We start from the raw sequence: 27160 nt of genomic DNA, 5'->3' as shown, positions 1-27160 counted from the left end.
CCATTTAAGTGAAATTTTGTAAACTCATTTATAAATAAAAACATATAGGTTTAATATATCCTTTATTCATCAAAATTAAGCATAAATTTCACATAAAATTAGAAAGTAATATTAAGACACATCTTCCTGACTATTAAAACATTAAAGTATTTTTCTAAACATAGACAAGCATATTCCGCATGAATTGACTCCTTTCCAACATGCTATAGGTGTTCAACACAATAGCTGATTTGCTTGATTTGTAAGTTAGATCATGACGCCTTATTTATGACTTGCTAATGTGCAGTAATTTTCTCAATATTTATGCTAATTTTTCCTATTTAGACTTCATACTCTGAGCAATCGAAGGTCGAATGTTCTTATATTTTATTGAAGTCTCCGAAATTTTAATAGATCCAAGGCTTTTAATTGCATTTTCTAGATAGACATTATCTACATTTGTTTCAAATTCGACACCCATTTTCCGTTCTAAAGCAATCAGTTCATTCAACTCCGATTCTTTCTTCTCGATCTCCGGTTTAAGAATATTTGCAAGCATAAATGCTTGCTTGTTCGAACCATGATCTGTGACAAATTGAAAATCAGCTTTATGTTTTTTCAAACTGCTAGATAGTTTATCAATGGCATTCTCGTTCTGAGTAACTTCAGAAACAACTTTCTGTTTTAGTTGTTTAATTTCATTTTCTAGCTTAGATTCAAGTTTTTCAAAATGTTTATCAAATACGGCTTTCAGTTGTTTTATTTTACTAGTAATTGTCAGTTCCTGTTGATTAATTTCCTCCAAATTATTTCTACGCCGCTCTTTCAAGCATGCCGTTGCGTCAAATAACTCCTTTACATCGATAGAAAGTTTTTCAAACAATGCAGATTGTTTTGCCGTTTTGGATACATCTTCAATTGAGACAATACTGCAAGTGCGATGAATTGTTGGAATGCACGCCCGACAACATAGAAGACTGTGCCCAGAACAATAAAATTCCATATTTATTTCCGGATGGTCTTCGCACAGAACATAAGAAGATACAGTGATAGGAGTAATGGATGACATCTTGTCTACAGCAATCGCAGTGTGTGACATTGATGTCTTGTTTATCCTGTGTGCTTCATCGCAAGCAGAACATAGAGTTTCCTCACAATCAGAGCACCAGCTAAAAGTGATTGATTCTTTGTTTCCGCGGAAGCAAGGTTCACAATACCTGCTGAACACTGATTTCCTGATAAAAAATGAACTGTACGATTAAAAACATTTTCAATATACATGTATTCGCAATGAAAACCCGTTTAGGATTTAAGTATTGTTTAATATAACTTTTTGCATTGAATTTTGCAAGAACGTTTTTAAAGAGAATCTCCTGTAGAATTGTTTGATTTCATCTAATTTTCAATCTAAATGTTTACACTGTCGACATGATTGAAAATAGTAAGCAATGTTATTTGTATTTCATAAGCATCAAACCTAAGAACTAAGAACTAGGTTAATACTTTAGTTGCACACTTTCTGATGAACACATGTAGATTATGAAAGAAATGAAATAAATAAAAAAAGATGTTCAAAGCAATTATAAAAAGATAATATGACAATAGGGAGATGAAGGTATACAGCGATAAGACAACATCCAATGACAAAAGTGGTCAACAGACACCTAGACGGAAATACACAGTTTATCATAATATGCAACTGTATTCACAATACCTCGATCTATAAAACGTTGAATTCAAATTGAATAGAAACAATTCTTCTACTAACACCATTGTTTCCAAGTAACATACTAGTAACACATTTGAATATGAAACATGTGAGATAAATAATAACTGTCAAGGTGTCTGGAATGTGACAATCAAATGAATATGTGGCAAAATTAAAAAAAAAATGAGACGTTCTCCACAGGTTATTTCATATCAAAGGTTGACAATTGTATACGAAGAGCAAATATTACATTTAAAATGTCAACATACATATACATATATACATACATAAAACAAAGCCATATAACAATTGAGACCTACACTGAATACCTAAAAGGATCTGACGGTAAAGGTAATCTAGTTTAGTAATGATTTGCATGTATTTCAATATGCCTGTGCTGTTTCTATGCATTTGAAATAATTTGCTGCTTACACATCTTTTCTGCATGTTTTGTATTTTAATATTATGAATATGTTATTCATATTCGGTAAAAAGCTTTCAAGAGCTTATTTTTGTATGGTTATGTGCGAACCGAATCAAAATAAATCTATCGTATTCGTATTCATATTCGTATATCATGTTCAATGCATACAGATTTATTTAATAAACATCTATTATTACCCATCTGTTCGCAACTCTTGTTTGGCCTCTCCTGTGTTAGAAGCTGTATCTGGCTTAGTTACATTATTCTTTTGCTTGAGGAATTCACTGTTATTCTCTCTAATATACAAAACAAAATATAATGTTAAGTTAAAATCTTGCATGCATCCAACAATTTTTTTTCTCGTTTAAGCTTAAGTCAGTCTATTTCAAAGGATAAAAATAACCATCTTAAGCTTGAAAAAAACCCACATTAGTTCATGTGACATACACATAATAAAAAATGTCAAACATTAAATTCGTTTCATCCAAAAATGCTAATAATTATTGAATCCTTGTTGAATTTGTAGAAGTATGCAAATTCTTCCATCGTTGTTTTGTGTATATCTCAATGATAAGTAGAAATTCGGATATGTAGGCAAATTTACATAGACATGAGATATTTAAAAAAAACTTTTATTTGTTGAAATTAACAGTACTGCGGTTTCATTTATATTTGTGGGTATCAAATTTGGTGGATTGCTGAAAAATTGTATATTTGTGGATAACATTTTATTATCAGTTACCACTGATTACACAGAATACAAAAGGATCTGGATGTGTGTATTTGCCGACTCAGCAAAGTGAAAACACATCAAGATAAATCTTTATAACTATTGATATTTGTGACGTCAAAAATAAATATTGGTTGGAATAGTTATCAAAGGTACCAGGATTATAATTTAGTACGCCCGACGCGCGTTTCGTCTACATAAGACTCATTAGTGACGCTCATATTAAAATATTTATAAAGCCAAACAAGTACAAAGTTGGAGAGCATTGTGGATCCAAAATTCCAAAAAGTTGTGCCAAATACGGCTAAGGTAATCTATGCCTGGGATAATAAAAATCCTTAGTTTTTCGAAAAATTCAAAGTTTTGTAAACAGGATATTAAAAAAAAAAATTTAGTTTACAACAGTGGATACAAATGCATTTATGAAACGAAACATGTGTATTCTTATCGGTTGCACTTTGTAGATACAGATGTTTCACAAACCACGCCTCTTTTGGGGAATATATAATATTCGTAGATATTTCGTTTTGTTTATCTACTGGTTCTCAGATATGATCTCTATGTTTCATCTTATAGAGACATACCTTGGGTATTTTACTAGTATAAATAAACATAAAAAGCGGTCGCCTTTAATTGTGAGGACAAACAAAGTGAAGAGAAGGGTAGTACAGAATTTTAGTATAAGTTAAAGCCTAATATTTTGATCTTTGAAAAAAAGTAATGCATATGAGCTTTCCATTCAAGGATATAATTTTGTACGAAATTTCATAGATAAAGTGGTACAGTTTTAGTCGCAAAAGAAGTTAACATGGGAAATTGCATTGTCTATATCATATGTAAAGAAATGCAATCTGCGAGGGTTTATATTAGGAATGTCAACATCGAGTACTTGTTTGATTTACCGAGCGATACTCGAGTACTCTCTCGGTAAAACATTTACAAAATGGAAACACAAAATTTTATTGCCTATTTTTATGTATTGTGGTTCGTTGTCTTTATTTACTACATATTATATTATGTAAACTGGCAATAATCTAATCAACTAAATAATTAATATCTATAGAAAATCCAACAAAGTTATAACGACAGATTAAAAAAGACACACCGTAAATGTTATGGACACCATCACGAATTGGTTGATCCATACAGTGTGTCTTTGTCTAAACTAACTAGATTGTGGTTTGTTATTACGTCGTCTGATCTTTTAAATACCGAACGTGACGTATTACCGATTGTGACTGTTTTGCTGAGTGTGAATTTGCATTGCTTTAAGACGTATCATGGTTCTTTGCTATCTAAAATTCATGTATTTAGTTTTGATGTTATATTTGTTATTCTCATCGGATTTTGTCAAATGTCTTATCGTTTGTAGCTATCATGGTTACAGACATAACCCAGGAATATCGATTTAATAAATTTGTATAAATTTGATAGCCAGGTGGTGCTAAAATATTTCGTATAACAAGATTGATGTAAGGATTTAGTTCAACCATCATTTACTTTCAAAGTGTAGTTGTAAGTGAAGATATGAAGTAGACTTAATTGAGTCTGCATACAGATTTATTCAATAAACCATATCTATCATTACCCATCCGTTTGCATCGGAGTTTTTGTGGCCTCTTTTGTGTTAAAAACTGCATCCTGCTTAGTTACATTCTTCTTTTGCCTAATGTCTTCACTGTTAATCTCTTTACTATACAAAACAAAACATCATCTTAAGTTTAAATCTTGGTTGCATGTGTCACATTCTTTTTCGTTTAAGCTCAAGTCTTTTTCAAAAACGATAAAAGAAATAAACATGATTAAGTTTGAAAGACAAGTGACATGCAAATGATCATAACAAATGTCAAACCTGAAATTGATTCTATCATAAAAGAGTAAAATAACGCAAATACCAAACTTCAAGGAAAATTCTAAATGGAAAGTACCTCAGCAAATGGCAAACTCAAAAGGTCAAACACATCTAACGAATTGATAATAACTGTCATATTCCTGACTTGATACAGGCATTTTCTTATATATAACATGTTTGAATGTAAACTTGTTTTTACAGCTATCTTTACCTGTCACTTGTATGACAGTCGCATAAAACTCCATTATATTGCCAACGATGTGTGAACAAAACAAACAGGCATAATACTAGAAGGTTAAAATGTCAAAATAGGGATAGCAATCAAAATCTTGAAATACAGTTGCTCATCAAAATTATTTCTTTATTTGTAAAGTTATAGAAAATAATGTATGTAGAATTATTAATCATGGTTAGAGACTATCGTCCATGCATATCCAGTTGGGTTCATATCAAGTTTAATACATACATATGTATAATTTGTCTTTCTGTGTTGTGATGTTTCACTATTGTTTCACTATTGTTTCAGATATTGATGAATATTTGGTACCATTTAAACATTTAAACCCACTGCAATTGTTTGCACCTGTCCTAAGTTGTTGTAGTTTGTTGACGTGGTTCATAAGTGTTTCTCGTTTCTCGTTTTTATATAGATTAGATCGTTGGTTTTCCCGTTTGAATGGTTTTACACTAGTAATTTGTAAGGCCCTTTAAGCTTGCTGTTCGATTTGAGCCAAGGCTCCGTTTTCAAGACCGTACTTTGACTTATAGTGGTTTACTTTTGTAAATTATTACTTGAATGGAGAGTTGTCTCATTGGCACTCATACCACATCTTTTAATATCTATATTTACTCGATACACATTATCTATTATTACCTATTTGTTCGTATCTGAGTTTGTTTGGCCTCAACTGTGTTAGAAGCTGCGGCTGGCTTAGTTTCTTTCTTCTTTTGCTTAAGGGCTTCACTGTAAATCTCTTTACTGTACAAAACAAAATATAATCTTCAGTTTAAATCTTGTTTTCATGTGCCACATTCTTTGTCGTTTAAGCTGATGGCAGTCTATTTCAAACGATTAAAAGTAACATATTTAAGCTTAAGAACAAGGCAAGTGACATACATATTATCATAAAAATGTCAAACATTCAATTAGTTTTATCACAAAAATCGGATAATTATGGAACCATTGTTGAATTTGTAGAAGGGCTTTTACTCCTATTAAGAATCATATACTTATACATATGTTTTACTTGAAATTTTTGTAGACCTTTAATTGCTGATATTTATTTTCTCTACAGTTTATATCTATTGGCAAAATAAGTTCAAGGCAAGATAATTAGTTAAAACTGCAATTTAAGGTCTATACATCATATAACAAATCCAATGGTTTCGGTCATGTAACCATTTTGTGATAACTTTTATATACTTTCAAGTTAATTTTGGCAAGATAATTCGCATAAAAAATACAAAATTCCTCATTTCAATAATTGTTTTGTATTGCTGATCATATTTGCTATACATAATTCTGCCAATCTATTCAGGTTTTATAGATAATTCAGCAAACACGAAAATTAAAAGAAAATCGTCATTTAAGGTAGATCAGAAGTATAGACTTTTTGAGACAGAATTTTCTTATAATTTGCCAAAATGAAGATTTTACTATGCTTTTTTTTCAAAAATTTAATAAAAAGTATGAGTCACCGTGCTATTTTTCAAGCTATGAGTCGTTGAAAATTGCCTAAATTTGGTTAGATTGTTCTAAAATCAAACAAAAAGGATATTTGTTTAAATATTTTGGATAATACAATAAATCACCAAGTTTTTTTATATAAATAAACAGTCAAACCATTAAATTGCAAATCTGTCTCCAAATTTGCAGATTTGGGCAAATTACTAGACCGATTTTGTACTGTGATTGTACAATCCAAGATGGCGTTATACCATGAATCTACCATAATGACAGCAACTCCTAAAATCTACTGGTTTCAGTTTTTTGACATTTTTTTTTAGAAATTATATTGCGGATAATTTCTACTGCGAACAGTTTCTTTTTAAGTTAGTGTTGCTTAGTCTTTAGTTTTCTATGTTGTGTCTTGTGTACTATTATTTGTCTGTTTGTCTTTCTATTTTTTAGCCATGGTGTTGTCAGTTTATTTTCAATCTATGAGTTTGAGTGTCCCTCTGGTATCTTTCTCCCCTCTTTTCTTCTTTTCTATCATGATTTTAGATAATTGGTAAATCACAAAATTAGTCAAAATCGTTTCTGGAACCTAACCACAAAAGAGTTTTTAATGGTTTTGGACAGATTGTCATGCATGTAGATCTTCTATTGCTGTACAGCGGTACTGTAACAAGTTTCTTTCTACATTACTGTTATAGTTTTTTTCTAGATAATAGGACAAAAATTAAAAAAAAATCATTTAAAAAGTCACAATGTAAGGACAATAACTTCTTAAGGACTCATGCAATAGTTGCAGTCGTATTTGCATAGATGTAGATCATGTATTGAATTATGGCAGTTGTTTTTCATTTGTTCCATTGCTATTTAGTGATTGATTATACAGTTTTTATTGACTTCCCCTTTTGCCCAAGTTGCCTTGAAATTGTGTAGTTTTGTTATACCCTATTTGGTAATTATTTTTTCATATTCTACCTACGTAATGTCGTTTTTTAGATAATAAGCAAAAAACCTGAAAATGTTTCATACCCGGCCAAGTAGTCATTTGATACAAACTAAGATTAAAATGGGCAGTAGGATCTCTTGATATTTCCAGCATGTTGTCCCGCTCTCATTTTCTCCATCTACTATGATTTTCAAGATATGTAAATCAGTGCTTTATATCTTATGTTTTATATTTAACCATAGCGGTCATGCTTGGCGATAGGTAGGAGACAAAATAAACCATTAACTATCATACTCACAGGTTCATTCAGTGAAATTGATAATGATTATTTAGAGAAAGTTTATGACGACAAAAGACGACGACGGACGCCAGGTTAAAGTTATAGCGCCACTGGCAAATAGAACCTGGTGAACTATGGTGAACATTGAACGATATTTAGAGATGGATAAATACAACTGTGAGTTTTTTTCTATAAAATTTATTTTATATTCAATATATGTACTCTGTCGAAAAATGCTACACTGACAAACCAAGTCCGAATGGGATAACTATTTTACATCCCAGCGGTTTTAAATAAGACGAAAAACCATTTACAATTCATAAAATCTAGTTTAGAACGCCACGCAACCATTATAATACACTGTATATATAACTACATAATATATACCCTTATGACCCCGAACACGATGTTTAAAAAGTCACCCTTCTCTTGATTACCATCTCGCCCCACGAAAAAGGGTAAAATCCCATTTAACTATCTGTCTGACAACTCGCCTTATTTATGAAAAGGGTTAAAATCCAACTGAATAAAGGTCTGTCAACTCACACCGCTTATGAAAATATCTTGCTTCAATTAAATATGTTGAATTACAGTACGTTGGTATCCAGTTTTCCTGGTGTTGGGGTATGTGTCGTGGATTGATATGCTAAAAGTCTTGAGTTCGAATCCCAACATAGACAATTGATTTTTTCTACATAAATTTTGAAAGTCTGTCTTTTCTCAATAAAAAATTCCAAGTTTCATTGTGGATTAAGCATTCCTGCCAAAATGATACAAAACAAAGGAAAGCTTGCACAACAAAGAAACTGAAGCTGGTATGATCTGGTAGGGATGATCCGTTCTATATTACCTTTGATAACTATTTACACCAATGCGTCGATGCCACTGCTGGTGGACGTTTCGTCCCCAAGGGTATCACCAGCCCAGTAGTCAGCACTTCGGTGTTGACATAGATATCAATTATATGGTCATTTTTATAAATTTCCTGTTACAAAACTTTGATTTTCTCGAAAAACTAAGGATGTTCTTATCCCAGGAATAAAGTACTTTAGCCGTATTTGGCACAACTTTTTGGAATTTTGGGTCCTGAATGGCTTTATAAATATTTTGATCTGAGCGTCACTGATGAGTCTTATATAGACGAAACGCGCGTCTGGCGTACTAAATTATAATCCTGGTACCTTTGATAACTAATCAGATCATCGCTGGAAGGACAAAGGATCAGGGATGTAAAAGTATATGATCAACATGTACAACAGGAAGACCGTTCTGAAGCAGTTCAACCGAATTCATATTGATCTTTTAACGACAGACATTTACAAATTCCGGAGAAAAAGTTGTGAAGATCAAGTTTAATCAAACAGTTTAGGTGGCTCGGGCTTATTCGAAGTTTCTGTCGGAAGTTCCGTATTTTTTGTTATTTTAATCTTTACAGTGAGTAAATCAAATTGTTCGAGAACAAAAAGGGGGTCCCGGACCATTTAGGCTCAACATATTACTTTTAAAGAGGGACAGTGTTTCATTGAATTGATAGGGAAAATAGAGGTGTTGACATATTTTTATAGGAATCTCAAAAAACGTTCTGTAATACTTGGTCCAAAACTGTAATATTAAAAACTGAAATATAGCTTCAAAGAATGAGAAAATAAAAAAAAACATAGGTCACCGATAAGGAATAGAACATTCTTATGACTTAAATCCAAATATTTTGGCTGAAAATGGTAAAAATGTGGTGAAATTTCATTTTGAGTCTTTTACAGTTACATATAATAACGATAAAATAACAATAATTTAACATTTATAATCAATCAAAATATTAAAAAAATTAATAGTGAATTTACGTTACAAACTTAGTGTGTGCATGCTAATTAATGCGTGAAATTATGCGCAGTCGAATAGTTCCGACCCCCCTTAAGTAACTTTGAAAAAAGCAGAAGCTGTTATAAAGCCAAAAGATCCATCGTCTGCGAAGGCAAAACAGACAATATCAGGGGAAGGTATTGAACTTTTGAATTATCGGCACAAATTGGTTAACAAGGTCAAATTCTTCCGAATGTGGGTGGAAATTGGTACAGGAATGTACCGTTAATCCTCTGGCAGATGATTCCAAGGACGACAGAAAGATATTTAGGGCACAAAACCGAGCTGAAAGGAATACTAAAACAGACAGGATAAAGAGGAGATCCCTCGCTGATCCTTATATAAAATTAGCGAGTTCCAGTGGAGGAAGAGATAGACATACGGTATCAAGGAAGTCTGGTGTTTGTTACAATTGTTACAAATAAAGACAACAGTAGTATACCGCTGCTTAAAAGTCATGAATCGATTAAGAGAAAAAAATCCTGGTTACGAACTAAAACTGAGTGCAACAAAACACCAAAAAAAATTGCGACACACACTGAAACGAACTATAAGATAACAATTGCCATTTTCCTGATTTGGTACGGACATTTACAAGCCTGGTCATTGGCAGGATGAGTGTCCTGAAAGTTCTGTGCAGTACTCGAGCTGGTCAACAGACATAAGTTTGTGTTGAGTGGTTCTAAAAATAGTTGAGTTTAAATGTATTTGGTGTGAAGAAAACAAAATGTTCCTCTCGACGATCTCTACATTTTATACATTAGACTCAAAACTGTCCGATCATCTCATCAAAAGCTACAAGGAGATGATTCTTTATAGTGTAGTATTCAATGTCTGTTTTGTGACGGTAACAGATATTCGCCTACTATAAATTGCAAAAATTATCAGTAATTCAAGACCATAAATGTGATGTGAGTGTCAAGGTCATTATGAAAGTTCACCTTGACCTTCAAATGTACTATAACCTTGATCGTGTTACATTTCAAATGTCAAGCGGTTCTTAGTTGGATGGTCATAGCCCCATGTCTCTACGACTTACGGTTCTCAAGTTATCACGATATCTGAAAACGAGACCCTTATCTTGAACACATAATACAGACTTTATTTTGAATATTGAATAATTCGAATAATCATAGCATTAATATGTATACAAAAATCCACTTTAATACAAATAGATACCTTAAAGGTTTGTAGAAGGTCTGCACAAGATTTCCGTCTTTGTATGCTTCAAATGCAACTACCTGATCATAAAAAGGAAAACATCTTTTAGAAAACATGAATTAAAAAGAGTTTTTGGTGTAAATGAAAATAAACGAAAAACAACAGAATCTGGTAAACACCCTTAATTGTGATATACTTTGGTGATATGTAATGTATGTATTTGTATCAGATAAATAGCACAATTCATACGCAGACTTTTCTGTAGACATATATGTAATGTAAAAATTAAAATCACAAAAATACTGAACTCAAAGGAAAATTTAACACGGAAAGTTCCTATTCACATGGCAAAATCAAAAGCACAAACACATCAAACGAATGGACACGTATTGGAACATATTTCACGTGATAAAATCAAGATGTAAAGTATGTTTCATCGTTTAAACCAAATGCATTGCAAGTATACACGATAGTTAAAATACTGACATTAAGTTTGGGATATTCTTTTTTTATTTTTTTTAACAACATTATATATTTATTCATCAAATATGCTGGTTACATTGTAACACCAAGAAACCAAGCTTTTCTTGATGCATCCTGTAATATTCCACCGATTGCCCAGGTTAGCAATCAGCTGCTGGTATATATGTATATGTTACAGTAAATAGGTGAAATTAGGAATTACATGTAATTACTAAAATTTAGGAATTATATGTAATTCCCGATGCACTTAGTAAATACAAGTAATTCCTAAAAATGCCCAGTAGTTACCAGTAATTACTGATTTTAAATTGAATTTTGACACCTATTTACTAACTGTTAAAACAATGTTGTAATATGGTCAACTGATCAAAAGTTATGGTAATACTAATTAGAAAATCAGTGAGTATTCAGCTATCAAAATTTTAGGGTTTTGCAGAACCCAGTGTCTCGCCTACTTTTGCTGTGAGTCGCAGGCCAAACAAAAATAGGAAAAAAATATTTTTAATTTTCCTCTAGATACTATCTTTTGACTAGTTCTGTAAGAATCTTCTATCAACATTTGTTAAAAATTCAGGATGGTTAATGAAATCTAAACTTTAACTGCAGAGTGCATGTTATGTTAACTGGAAAAAAATAGTCCGTTTAAATAAGAAATATACTAAAAAGTATAGTTTTTTTTACAAACTTTATTTCTAGATATTATCTTATGATCATAAACAAGCTTCTGTCCAATTTTGGCAGAAATCCAGGATATTTTGAGAAAGTTATCAAAATTAAAAAAAAAATAACCACAGTGTGAATGTAATGTTAACTGGCATAAAAACTAAGTCCCTTTATAAGTAAAATACGGAAAAACTTGATTTTATTTTTACAAATTTACTTCTTGAAATGTATCTTTTGATCATAAACAACTGAAGCTTTTGTTCAAGTTTGGTAGAAATCCAGAATAATTTGAGAAACTTATCAAAATTTAAAAAATATAACCACAGAGCGAATATTTGTGGACGCAGCTGGCGACGGAATTATTAGGTTGGTTCGCTATGTCTCGCTTTTGCGACAAAAAACGCAGGCTCTATGAAAAGGAAAAGAAATGTCAACATTGAAAGTAAAACAAAAGGGATGGACCATTTAGTTGACTTTTTCAATCCACAAAAAGATCATTCTTATACAGGAAGAAACGATGATGAAATTTTGTTGGAGGTATATAAGCTTAAGTTTTGAGGTCTTGAAGAACTCATAAAAACACGGAAATATGAAAATGTGACTCTTAACGCCATCAATTTGTATAAATTTGTTTGTGAAGAATGTCAGCTTCATCGCAAATGTCTGACTAAAGAAGTCGTAGTTAAACCTGTTTTGTAAAAGGAATTTAACTCATGTTATTGGCCTAGTTGATATGCAGAGTAGGCCTGATGGAGATTTTAATACAACAAAATTATGAGATTTTAAGAATTATAAAGATCATTTAACCAAGTTTTCCATCATCTAATGTCTATCTTAAAAAATAGCTGCCTAAGTTGCCTATAAATTTCTCAAAAATGTTATTCTCAATTTTGGATTGATATCATTGTCTTGCATGTTCAAAATGATTTTTAGGGAGTTTCAAAACTTATAAAACAACCATTTTCCAGTTTCAATTTACACACACTGAAGAGTATGCACTTTTTATGTGCCTTATAATCCTTGATCCTTAAGGTTCATCATAACCTTTTGGCTAAAATGGCCGTATTTACACCCCAAATTTTACTCTGAGTACAGACTAACCTATACACCTGCAACAGTTTTAAGGGATGGCAGGAACTAGATATATAAATTTTAAATGCATTTTATGTTTCAGAAAATTATAAACTTTTCTAGATTTTGCTATCCATTTTTTTTCGTTCCTGCAGAAGGTGCAAAAATTAACTAAGTAGTGAAAACGATTGAGAAGCTCCCCTCATATAATCAATATTGTGAGTAGTATTGATTTAAATGGACAATAGATGGACAATAGACACCTGTAAACAATAGGTGATTTAACAGGTTTAAACTGTGTAACTGAGTGGACCGTATCAAATGAAACTCGGGTGTTTGTTTATTTTGCTATCTTCTGCAGACTGGAAAAAAATGAACATCAAAATCCAGGTAAGTTTTTAATTTTCTGAAACGTAGACTTCATATAACTTTTATATATCTAGTTCCTGCCATGCCTTAAAACTTTCCTGGATGTACCAGTTTGTCTGTACTCATAGTAATTTTGGAGGTGTAAACACGGCCATATTTTTCAATTCCTTATGATGAACCTTAAGTAAGCCCTAAAAATCCCTACCCCTTACTTTTTTATTTGATATCTTGAATTATGTCTTTAATTTTTAAACAAAATATCAAGTTAGTAAATAGCTGTAAAAATGACAAAAAAAATCAGTAAATACCTGTAATCACTGAAACAACTAGTAAATACATGTAATTACTAAATTGACTAGTGATTACATGTATTTACTGAAATGTTTAGTAATTACGTGTAATTCCTAATTTCACCTATTTACTGCAACATATATATTATAATAATATGTATAAATTTCTTGAAATACAATTATACAACATTTTAATACATTATGTTTTATTCTATCAATCGTCTAAACTTCTTTTTAGTGACTTTAGTAATCATGGTAATGGATTAAGTTTCATTGTTCTGTTTTCGTGGTATCTTTTTATGTATTCTCGAACAAAATTTGATAAACATTTACCTTTGTCAATTTCTGATAAGATACATAATATGATTTGTATATGGAAAAACCTAAGAGTGTTAGGAAATAATTCAGACCAAAATAATTTTTGTCAAAAATATTATATCCAAAGACTAATTGCTTTAATGATACTCTAAAATTTAAATTTGATTTTATCATTAACTCATGAATACTTTTCCAAAACTTTTCTAAAAATCGACAAGAAATAAGTTATTATTATTAAGTGGTTATAATCTTCTTCTTCGTTACATACATTACATAGATTGTCATTCGTCTGTTTCTATTTAAACAATAATTGTTTTGTTGGTAATATGAATTGTAAAAGTTTCCATCTATATATTATTAACTTATTTTCTTCTAAATAATGAAACATGAAAACATATAGTTGGTTAATACTAAGGTTCTCATTAATTTGTAAAATACGCATCCATTTGCTAACACCAATTGATGGTTCAGTTTTATCTTTACAAATTGACTTATATAATATATTTGTTGAAAAATTTGAAGCCTCAGTGTAATTACCTTTCCAGATTAGTTTCTGTCAAGGAATATTTACAATACTTTTAATAGAACTTTCAGACTGTAACATCTGAAGCCAGTCTTTTGGAATGGCTTTTTTTTAAATATTTATTTCTGCAATCCAATTAATCTTGCATTCTAATTTATCCAGAATAAAATGTTGAGATATAAGTTTAGGATATTCTTACAACCAATTGTCCGGTAATAATGCACTGTAGGAGACATGTCTTAAAATAATATAATATATATATTTGATTTCTTAGATTGCAAAACATATGATACTTTTAATGTAAAGCTCTGAACAAGATGTAAATATACACTCATTTACAAAACATTTTATGTAGACTATTAAAAATAAATTAGTATCAAATACTTAATTGGTATTTCAACTCAATTTACCAAATAACAATTGATTACAGTCCTGAAGTATTGAAGAAATATTAATTAAAAAATTTATGGAAAGTTACCTTGTATCATAACAAACTCAAGATAATCAGAAAGAAACAAAACGTGTCTATAAAGTTCATTGAATATTCGCTACTTTCAAAATTGAAAAGTTCACTGTTTTACTAAAATAAATATATAAAATAATTAAAAACAATAAGGTATCATAATTCTTTCGATGATGTTCACATGAGATAAATTTGTCAAATATCAGTATTTATATTTTTTTAATTTTGAATATTAAAATATATGCCAATGCTGTAACAAAAATACATGTTTGCATTATGATTTCTTCTATAAACATGTGTGTAGGATTGCTGTTTTTTTTTTTAACAAATACGTCCATTTAAGCATGCATGACGTTTAGGCAACATGCAAAGTTCTAAAATAAAAGGTGTCCAGATTTAATATACCTATTCATTTATTAGTAGAATTAACATGTAATAAATGTATGGCTTTGTTCGTAAATCACATTTTAAGAATTGTGTTATCTTCTGCTGATAATTCTCTATAAGCTTTACTATGAAGAGATAACTGATTTCTATTCCAAGCATCTTCGTTTTCTAAAAGTAAAAAAAACTCTTCTTAGAATTTCTTCTTTACTTCTAAAATCTAACAATGAAACCTTAGGAGCTATAGGATAAAAGGGGCATAAACAGAACAGAAAAATTCAACATCATCTTGAGGGAGTTGGTACCATAGAAGTTTTTGTTAAATAATTTCTCTATCGGGAAAAAATAAGTTAAAAATCAGTGCCGAGGAATAGACTTGATATCATCGTGACTTACAGTACTAGATCAACAGCACTCATATCAACCCAGTCAATCCAACACTCTATAACTCCCACGCGTCAGAACTTATCTTTAACAAAAACGCTCAAATGGGAACATTTGCAAGCCATTGAGGTATTACTGAGCAGCAAGTTTAGCAAACACGTTTTTTAAGGAAATCAGATCGAATAGGTTAATTCGTCGTATGTAAACTTTGTAGGTGGAAGTATAAGTGTTTCCTTGCCTTTGCAAAAAAATTTACTTGCATACTGAATCGTTTAATTTACTGATTAATGTAACGGGTCTTTCTGCTGTGCGTATTGCGCATATTTATAATTTCAGATCTATGTATCTTGAATAAATAACTCCATCTTGACCGTTAGCATAGGGAACCAGCTATTAATCAAGATGAACGAGCATTAAACTGATTAAGTATTGACCATCACCTCTTTGATGTATCTTTCAACCCCTGAAGTTCGTCCCACCCGCAAATTCGTCCGCCGTCATTGTTTTCATTTCTCGCGCATGCGTAAGACCCGTGACGTCACTTTTCAGCTGAGCAGCGTTCTATATATAGTAAAGAACAACGTGGAAAAGTGAAACCAAAACATGAGGTTGAAACAGGTAAATAATCATTAAAATAAAAAAAAAATTGTCAAAATCGCCATTTTTACTAATTCCCTTTTCTACCCATCTTTAAATTGATTTTTTAATAGTAAAACACAGGGGAAATCCCTTCCAAACTGAGGTGACGGTTTCTTTACATTCCAGTGATCAAAACTCGTGACCTACAAAAGTATGACAGGCCAAGTATACGTAAAAATCGTATCTAACAAATATAGAAATTTTAATGAATTTTTTGCACAGATAATGAAAAATTCGGAAAAAATTATGAATTATCGCTATAAAATGGCTTTTACTGCCAAATGTGATTTTTCCCACAACATCATGATTGCAAAAAAGGGTAAGGCTTTGTTAATTCCTGAACAATATTATTGACGGAGGGCTCAAAATATAGCTGAGAATTTGCATTTTACATACACAGAAATAGATATATACACAGACACAATGTTAAAACCCAAAAATACAGCAATAAACAAAAGACATCACATCACATTTCAGGCTAAACCTACCTTCCTCAGGCATGATAAAAAGTACAGGCTGTACAGTCCCACAGCTTTGACAAATGCATACATATCAGTAAAGAATAATGAAATGTCAGAGAAAAGCAGCTCTACAATTTAATTTTAGTTTGACTGTCCCTTTGGTATCTTTCGTCCCTCTTTTAATGTCCCAAGGCAAACTCTACGTGATAGAATCATCGGCAAATAAGTCCAGATTGTGTCACCACTGGAAAGGCACCAGTCTTTTCTCTTGGAGAGGAGGCACGGATTGTGGAACATGTAAAGTTCATGGCTTCATATGGATATGGGTACACTTGACAAGAAGTTACAGATCTAGCTACTGATTTTGCCCACACAATCAAAATAACACCAAGGAATGAGGAATTTACCTCGAGATGGTTTGAGGGTTCATAAAAAGGTGGCCAGAACTTAGAGTGGTGAAACCTAGAAGTTTGGAGATTCTACGTGCAAAATGTGGTTCTGTTGCTAATGTTGAAAAGTACTTTGCAAGCTTAAAGAAGGTCGTCCTAAAATACAATCTTCAGGATAAACCACATCTCATATTTAATGTTGACGAAAAGGGTATAACACTGAATCATAAACCACCTAATGTTGTATCTGGAATAAAATCTACCACATCATCAGTAACACCTGGAAGGTCTAGTACTACCACCATACTTGGATGTGAAAGTGCCTCGGGATTTGCTGTTCCTCCATATTTTGTATTTGAAGGGAAAAGAATGAATAATGAATTGATGAATGGTGCAACACCTGGTGCTGTTGGTGCAGTATCAGACTAAGGATGATCCAATACCAACATATTCAGACAATATTTAACAGACAATATTCTTAAATATATCCCTGGCAGAAACAATGACAACGTACTTCTTTTCCTCGATGGGCATAAATCAAGTGTAGCAGTTTACATAATTGAATGGGCACAGGAATACCACATCATCATTCACGTCTTACCAGCTCATACCTCACATATTTTACAACCTTTGGATGTTAGATGTTATGGGCCGTTGCAGGGTATTTATGATCATGAATGTCACAAAACCATACGTCAAAACTCTTCAGTAATAACCAAATACAATATATGCGAACTAGCCTACAAAGCATACCAGAAATCACTGTCCCAAGAATACCTTCAGTCAGTCAGCATTTAGGAAGACTGGAATATACCCCCTGGATAAGACTGTCATCAACCAAGATCAACTGAAACCATCAGAGGTATTTACAAGAAATGAGGAATGCAAAGAAACTACAGAGACTACAGATGAACCAAAAACAGATAAGATCCAAATGCAAGTAGTCGAAGTAGTCGAAGTTGGTAAGAATAGAGAATTAACGGAAGCTGTTGAAAGTGCTGTGACTGATGTTGTTGAAGATATGCAAGACCATGATACTGCTGTACCACACTTCTTTAAGGAAAGAATAAACAAACCAAAATGTGAACGGACTGATCTAACATTCAAGTAAAAGTAACGTTTTCCGGATACCTTTTTATTTAATGCTAGCGCAGCCACGAAATTACATAATTAACCCAGGTTCTATGTACTTTACATAAACTATGAAGACTAGTTCTGCCCTGGACACCTTGTCATATTAGGGGACAAGTGTCTACAACAACCGACATAACGGACAATTCTTTTGGAGGACAAAGCTAATACTTGACCGGACAATAATTTGGACAAGTATAAGCCAGCATTCTAGGAAGGGAAGTTTTAAAGAAGTAATACCTAAATTATCATATTTATTTCATACCAAAATACACAATAAATATTCTAATATTAAGACAGCAAGTTTTAAAACAATACAGAAGTTAAACATTGTTAAATAAAGTGGGGAAATGTCTTACTTTAAGTAGGGGCTTTTAAACTGTATCATTTAAACCATTTCTTTTACCCAAGTCCCAAGCGTTTGAACCCTACACATGCCAAAACATTTTAGAGACGAATTGGTCCAGAACAGTAATAGTAAACAGCATGGCTGTAATGAAAACTGATAGTTACCTACGAGGAAAGCATGAACAAAAATGCGAAAATGCAATTTACTTGGCCTAATCTGTGTGACGTCACAAGGTTGTATATCCGGTGGACGAACTTGATGGGCGAAAGTAGAACAGACATTGATTTCAAGTAAGTGTTCACTTTTGCATTTTCATTATACTACGGTCTTTTGTTGATTCTTTTTCAAAGTTTAAAATGTTAACGAATCTTTATGACTGCAAATTATCGGGAAAATACGGGAAACGTAGCTGAAAATACACCGCGATATTCGTTAGGTGGACGAACTTTGGGGAGTGGAGGATAATTGACCAAGCTACATTACTGTATTTTTTTCAAAACATATTTTAATTAAGCAAACGACGAATTTGTGAAATTTACAGTGAAATAAAAAAATAATCAAAAAGTATATCTGCATTCAAATATTCTTACAAGTCATTATATCTTCAAAAGTGTGAATTTGTGCAATTTATACTATAGGTGTTTTTCTTGTTGTTGTTGTTGTTGTTGTTGTTGTTTTTATATTGTGTTCGTATACATATTTTGTTTACATGTGTGTAATAGTAGATTACTTATGTTGTATTCATGTAGTTGGTGTTGTATGTAGAGAGCCTTATTGAAAATTGGGTTAATCCAAATGAGTTACTTTCTTTAAATATAGATATTATTATTATAATTATTATTATTATTATTATTATTATTATTATTATTATTATTATTATTATTATTATTATTATTATTATTATTATTATTATTATTATTATTATTATTATTATTATTATTAACCCCATAGATACATCTATACTTAGTTTTTAAATTATGTCACGTGTATCTGTCTCATCGTTATACAAAAGAGAGGCAAAATATGCCAAAATGACTTTTTAACTAATAAGTCGAAAATATACCGACAATTACAAGAAAATAAAAAGGGCAAACAGACAAACAACATATACAAAACACATCATACAAAACTAAAGACTGAGCAACACAAACCCAACCTTAAATTGGGTGATCTTAGGTGCTCCGGAATACTGAGCAGATCCTGCTTAACATATTGCACCCGTCGTGTTGCTCGTGTAAGTACAATCGGGGTGATAAAAATATCACTTCCCTACCAGATCAAGATGGTGCAGAAAAAACACATATGAAAAACATTTCTACGCTTTTTCTCAAATTTTGATAAAATAATACTCTCTAACCTGTCAGCAAAGTGAATTAAAGGTTATTGAAAACATCTAAATTGAAAAATAATGATATCAAAGCAAACACACGAAAACGAATATGAGAAAATACCTGTCCACTATATAAAGAAGCTTCTTGTAAAGTCGACTCCATTTTTGATATATATTCATAGCTGTTTGACAAATATTTGTATAACAATCTTATTTCCACATCAAAAGGTACATCAAATATTACTCGTATTGATTCGAGTACATCACCTAAAAATAAAACATTGAATGACCCATAATTTGCTGTATTATAATTTTCACTATATTTAACAAAAGGAAGGTATTTTTCTGAAAAACCTTTGCCAAGTAGTAGTATATAGTTTAACAGTATGTTATATTTTCAAAAAATAAATAAATGCATATGTCACCGTGTATGTTTTCAAAATGTAACAATTGGTATGGATTATCTATGAAAAAAAACTATTGATTCATTAGATGATAATGCCTGAAGTCTGAAATTGCCTATATCTGTACTCGACTGTACGGATTTTTACTTGACCAGTCTGAATTGGTCTGAGTTTTACCTAATACGACCCAGTCATAACCATACACTATTGTACTGATTTGAACTTGACCCTAATCTTGGCTATTGAAAATAGTCTCAACTATTATATAATTAATTGACCAGTCTTAAACAGTATTAACTCATTATCGACCTGTACTCGAACAACACTTGTATAGCTCTTGACCTATTTGTTCAGTCTGAACCATACTATATCAAAGATCTGTACACCCCCGACCTGTCTGAACCATACTCGACCAAATATTTATCAAATCGAAAATCAAAGATTTATCAAATCGAAATAGCTAAATTATCAAATTTTAGTCTGAGTCTTATTAAATATAAAGAGTTTTTTTTCTACCTGAAAACACAACCTATACTGATGATAACAAAACCTTATGAAGGTGCTTTTTGTTTGGCATGGCTTTTTTTAAAACCACCCTTAATTTTCATAAAATCCGAAATCAATTTTAAATACCATCAATTGAAAATTACACGTGTAAAACTTAAATTACAAGACCTTTTGAATTCACTAGATACGTAATACACGAGTTTAAGAAAATGGGCTTTTCTTTTTACCTGTGAAACACAACTGTACTAATGTTATTAAACCTTACTAAAGTGATTCATGTATGCCAGGTCTTCAATTTAGACCAAACGTATTTAAATTGAGTTACAAAATATTCTACTGCAATTTTGGAATACATTTCGTTTAAAAGGTTATTATGGATTTCTATGACAGTTTTATTATTATCATTATATTAAATTCTTGGATTTACAAAACAAAGGTGTCGATGTTAACATTTACTTAGTTGAATGAGTTTATATACTATTTTATACAAATACAACTTTAAAATTTTGATGGATTCAGTCGAGGATTATGCCAGGCAATGGGCTAAGCGCGAGAAGGAAGACGTAGACACTCTTTCCGAATGGATTAAGGCAGTGAGGTCGTTGATACAAATCAGAATTAAGAAACTGAATGGGTCCATCAATAACCATGCTACGTCAATCTTTAAAGACCCAAATGTTGCAAAACACCTATCCGACCTCCATGACAAATATGTTGTTGTCCCTGCAGATAAAGCCCCAAATAACATCGTTTTTGTGTGTAAAAGTCACTACATCAACTGCTTGATAAACGAATTAGGTATTGACAATTCACTTGGTAACTTAACATATACCCTCACGACACTTACCAAAGAGGAAATCCTGGATAATCATAGGTCTGTTCTATGTTCCTTTGGAATTTCAACCAAAGATGAAGAACTGGATCTTCCATCGCTGTATTGGATACCTAAACTACATAAGTGTCCTTACAAACAACGGTATATTGCTGGGTCTTCCAAGTGCTCCACGAAACCTCTTTCTAAATTATTAACATCTATTTTATCAGCAATCAAAGACGGGCTTCAAAGTTATTGTGAAACTGCCTATTCTAGAGGTGGCGTGAATCAGATGTGGATACTTAAAAATTCAAAAGATCTTTTAGAGTACATACAATCTAACTCTCTTTCATCTTGTAACAGTATTAAAACATTTGACTTTTCTACCCTGTACACAAGTATTCCACATTCCAAACTAAAAGACAAATTGAAAGAGTTGATATTACTTTGCTTAATAAAAAAGAATGGCCAACGTAGATACAAGTATCTTGTCTTAGGGATGGATAAATCCTACTTTGTAAAGAATCACTCTGATTCAAACAAAAAATTCTCTGAAACTGATATTATCAAGATGCTTGATTTCTTGATTGACAACATATTTGTTACGTTCGGAGGACGTGTTTTTCAACAGACTGTCGGCATTCCAATGGGAACAAACTGTGCCCCTCTACTCGCCGACTTGTTTCTTTATTATTATGAGGCTGACTTCATGCAGGAACTTCTTAGGAAGAAAGATAAGAAGTTAGCAATATCCTTTAACTCTACTTTCCGCTATATAGATGATGTTCTTTCACTAAACAATTCAAAATTTGGTGACTATGTGGAACGCATCTATCCAATCGAACTAGAGATAAAGGATACTACAGATACAGTTAAGTCGGCTTCATATCTTGACTTACATCTAGAAATTGACAATGAGGGTCGGTTGAAAACAAAACTTTACGACAAAAGAGATGATTTCAGCTTTCCAATTGTGAACTTTCCATTTCTAAGTAGCAACATTCCAGCAGCACCTGCATACGGGGTATATATCTCCCAATTGATACGATATTCCCGTGCTTGCATTTCCTATCATGATTTTCTTGATAGAGGTTTGCTGCTCACAAGGAAGCTATTAAACCAAGAGTTCCAAATGGTGAAGTTGAAATCATCCCTTCGTAAATTTTACGGACGCCATCACGAGTTGGTTGACCGTTATGGAATAACCGTTTCACAAATGATATCGGATATGTTCCTTACGTCGTAACTACAATCCCCTTCCCTTTCATGAATATGACCTACCGAATTAGACTATTTACCGGATTTGTAATCACTTAAGCAACACGACGGGTGCCACATGTGGAGCAGGATCTGCTTACCCTTCCGGAGCACCTGAGATCACCCCTAGTTTTTGGTGGGGTTCGTGTTGTTTATTCTTTAGTTTTCTATGTTGTGTCGTGTGTACTATTGTTTTTCTGTTTGTCTTTTTTATTTTTAGCCATGGCGTTGTCAGTTTGTTTTAGATTTATGAGTTTGACTGTCCCTTTGGTATCTTTCGTCCCTCTTTTATATAAATTTTTATAAAAAAAAATCGAATAACATTTAAAATGAATTTAGGACAGAAAGTCACAGGAAAAACATCACGAACAAAAATTCACAGGACAAAACGTTACAATTCAGTTTTGAGATGATTTTTCTTTGAAACATTTTTGTTTTTTTCTCAAACTATTATAAATTATAAAAAATATAATTAAAATTGATCAAATAAATTTCAATAAAATGATCAAATTATTGTTAACAAAAAAAAAGAAGGTTAAAGTGTCTTGGTCCATAAGTGGCTTCATGGTGTCATTAAATTCATTTTTGCATGCTTTAAATTCAATAATATTTAATCTATCAAGGCTAATGAATATTTTCCTAAACTGTAAAAAGAATATATGAAATAAAAAGAACATATTTCACGATCTTTCTCTTATATATTCATCCAATTGTCAACACATTATTTGTGACTTGTTTTCCCTTAATTTTTTGTCCTATCAAATTTGTGACTTTTTGTCCTGTGACCGCCTGTCTGTTTACCTTTTTGATGTACACAAACCTGCGAACATGATATCATGTATATACAAACTAATTTAACGAAAACATAATGTATGACTTGATATTTTCTAATCCAGCCTTTCATCAATTTTTTTAATTTTTTTTTAAATGTGATGTATGTACATACTAATAGTTCCTAAATTGATGAAATACAATTATAAATAGATACGAAAAACAGGTCTAGATTGATTAAGACTTGGTGGAGTTCAGACTAGGTCGCGCATGGTTCATACTTGGTCGGGAATAGTTTAGTCTATGTCGAGTATGGTTTAGACTCGTATAAAATGGTAAAGTACTGGTTGAGAATAGGTCGAGAACAAGTTCAGACTGTTATAAAAAGTAAATGTCAGATCAATTTAGACTGGTCGCGAACAAATCAGAACAGTCGAGTACCGATATAGGCCATTTTATTGGGTTGTTGTGTACTAGACCGATATGCTGAGTTGAATTTTAACAAGGCTGTCGGCAAGATAGGAGTCAACAGGTAGACATGTCACTATTTTCGGATACATAATTGTGACTCTGAGTCAACCAGTCTTTGCTCTTCCTCTACATATCGTACATGCTTAGCTGAAAAGCAGCAAATACAAATTTTCACGTCTTTAGTTTTACCCGGCCTGTGTTAGAATGCAGAAACGAAAATGGGACGGACAGAATCGGACGGACGGACAGAAGGATAACCAAAAGTAACACTTAATTTTCCATTCTCCTAGCGGCGGGGGCATTATAAAACTTTTAAAGAAGTAAGAATGTTGGTCATGTTGGTTTAGTCAAGATTTATTAAAAGTCTATTAACCTATCTTTCCTCTTGTCGTATCAGATCTGCTTTCGAAATATAATCATTCGGAGTAGCAAAATGACAGGTTGAATGATATATTGATTGGTTGGTGGTTAACGCCACTCTCAGAACTATTGGCTATTAATGGCGGACAGTTTGTATTGGTAGCGGAAGCCGGAGTTCCGGGGGAGAACCACAGATCTTCAGCAGGAAAACTGACAATCTAAATAAAGTTAAGACAATACTTTCAAACTAGGTCGAAATGATTTTCATTCCGTTTTCTCTGAAATTTGCAACTGTCTGATTTACTTTCCTCAATTTAGTGATCTCTGCAATTGAAGTGATAGTGTGGTTATTGAATGTTTGTTTGTAAACGGTTTAATCTGCATTTAATATGGACCAAATGGCGGATCCAGGGGTTTAGATACCCCCACTATTTGGATTATTTTTTATGTAAACGTTTCATGGTGTTCAAGGTGTTAGAGCTGTCACGAAATAGATTCTGAAGTTCCTTCATAATATAAGTTCCAAGTGGAAGAAATATTATGTAGTATTATCTCCTTTGAAACAAATATAACAGTATGTGTTCCTTACGCAATTTACTTACGGAATAAATGGTACAGAATAATTGTTCCAACAAGAACATATATTATGACATATATTATGACATGGTTGATAACAAAGTTTCCATATGGGGAATAAATATACGTTGACAGTGCGCCCTTTATAAAATGCCTGGATCCTCTTTTGCAACATGTCCTGTTGAGAACTAGCGATGATATTTTAACAACTTTTGCAATGGTGTGTTGATTTTGCCGATTCTAACTCGGTACTCTTGGGTAGAAAATGAAGGCTTTTTAAATACTGTCCCGCACTTGAAAATATTGAAGTGACTATATAAAAACATGTAATATAACATTTTCCCGTTATTAATTCAAACGCGAAAAAATTAAATTGTGATGTCATAAGGCCTTCTTCTTTCTTGTTAGAGTTTATATATATGTTAGACATATTATAAGAAACATTTCAAAAATTGCACACAATATATATTTGTATGATTAGTAATATAGAAATCCCCGTAATTTCTCTTATATTTTCATTATCTCAAAGGTTATTTATTCTTCCTCATTATCAAATACGAAAATGTTGATGATAAGCATTCAGTTGTATGCAACATGTACACAATCACCCCTGTGGAATGCCAATCAAAACTTTATTAAGTAAAACAAAAAACACCATTTTAAATTATGCAATGTGCATTCTCACCTATTACATCAGCTCGACTCATAGATATATTGATAATTTCAGATTGGAACTGCTTTTGACACAGCTTTACCTCTAAACGATATACTTCTACTTTACAGTGTTTTTGAAACATTCCCCGTTCTATAACATGACGCTCTACTGGTACCTACAAGATAAGATATAGACAAAACGGCATGTATATTCTCTGTGTTTATTTTTAAACAATGTTGGTGTGTACATTTCCTTTTTGATTGAAAAGCAAGACGTATCTACCTATAAATTGAATGGTTGTAATTCTAATATTTAATTCAAGAGAATAAAAAATTATAATAATAAAAAAAAAAAAAAAATTATATTAAAAAAATCCTTATGGTGTTACAACGCCACAACTATCTTAATCAATTATTCAACAGGTTCAAGACACAGTTAGTTCGAAGTGAATTACTTCTAGAAAAAAATGACGCAAATTTAAAACAATCGCAATCGCAATTTTTACAGTGTGTGATATTAGTTATAAAAGGTACCAACCAGCCTTTTAATAAAATACGCCAGACGCCCGTTTCGTCTACATAAGACTCATCAGTGCCGCTCAGATCAAACTAGTTAAAATGCCAAACAAGTACAAAGTTGAAGAGCATTGAGGACCCAAAATTCCAAAAAGTTATGCCAAAATACGGTTATCTATGACTGCGATAAGAAAAACCTTACTTTTTCGAATAATTCATAGATGCGTTCAAAATAGTCACAACATTTTGAATTATTTAGTGAGAGAGCATCATCTTTTTAGCGGAAAGTAAAGTTAAAGGATATTGCAAACTTCTTTTTTTCTTCCTAAAAAGTCTTGTATGAAGTCAGCCTCATAAGACTAAAGAAACAAGAAGCGGAGCACAATTGGTTTCCATGGGAATGCCGATATTGGTTGAAAAAAACATCCTCCAAATATAACAAATATGCTGTCAATCAAGAAATCAAGCATACTGATAATGTCAGTTTCAGAAGAAAGAAAAAAGTTTGTATCAGAGTGTTTTTTCTACAAAGTACGATTTATCCCTCACTAAGACAAGGTACTTGTATCGACGTTGGCCATTCTTATTTATAAAAAAAAGCAATACCAACTCTTTCAATTAGTCTTTTAGGTCAATTTGTAACAGTATATCATTCCATACAGACACATGTGTATTTAGGTAGTACACTGTACGTTTTGTTATTCAATCCGTTTTTACTTCAATTACATGGTATCCTGCAGCAAACGTATAACCTTACACAGACCAGGACGATTGACCGTATATCAAAACGAGGAAAAAATGTACAGAAAAGATTCCACCATGTCTCCTCTTCGAAGGTATGCTAGAATTAATTCACTTACCATTCCGAATTCACTCTAATCAGGTTCAATTTAAAACTCTATACGATCACATTCTAGAGACAGTTTGTGATTTTTCGAACATTTGAACTTTAGAAACATTCTTAGTTT

The 27160-nt window shown here is 32.0% G+C and overlaps 1 protein-coding gene and 1 pseudogene across 1 annotated transcript; one reads left to right on the top strand and one right to left on the bottom strand.

Moving 5' to 3' along the window:
- Nucleotides 1-94: 94 nt before the first annotated feature.
- LOC139480998 (E3 ubiquitin-protein ligase TRIM71-like) lies at nucleotides 95-25771 on the bottom strand. The gene is made up of 7 exons (XM_071264003.1): nucleotides 25708-25771; nucleotides 19984-20129; nucleotides 10634-10695; nucleotides 5568-5672; nucleotides 4430-4534; nucleotides 2309-2407; nucleotides 95-1214 (listed from the first exon to the last, which is right to left on the bottom strand). Exons 1-7 carry the CDS (start codon nucleotides 25727-25729, stop codon nucleotides 317-319), a joined length of 1437 nt encoding a protein of 478 aa, XP_071120104.1. The 5' UTR covers nucleotides 25730-25771; the 3' UTR covers nucleotides 95-316.
- On the top strand, nucleotides 16167-18163 carry LOC139482506 (uncharacterized; annotated as a pseudogene).
- Nucleotides 25772-27160: the final 1389 nt, after the last annotated feature.

Source organism: Mytilus edulis, chromosome 7 (assembly GCF_963676685.1).
Source record: "Mytilus edulis chromosome 7, xbMytEdul2.2, whole genome shotgun sequence".
Taxonomy (NCBI): domain Eukaryota; kingdom Metazoa; phylum Mollusca; class Bivalvia; order Mytilida; family Mytilidae; genus Mytilus; species Mytilus edulis.
This window is presented reverse-complemented; position numbering and strand designations above follow the sequence as displayed.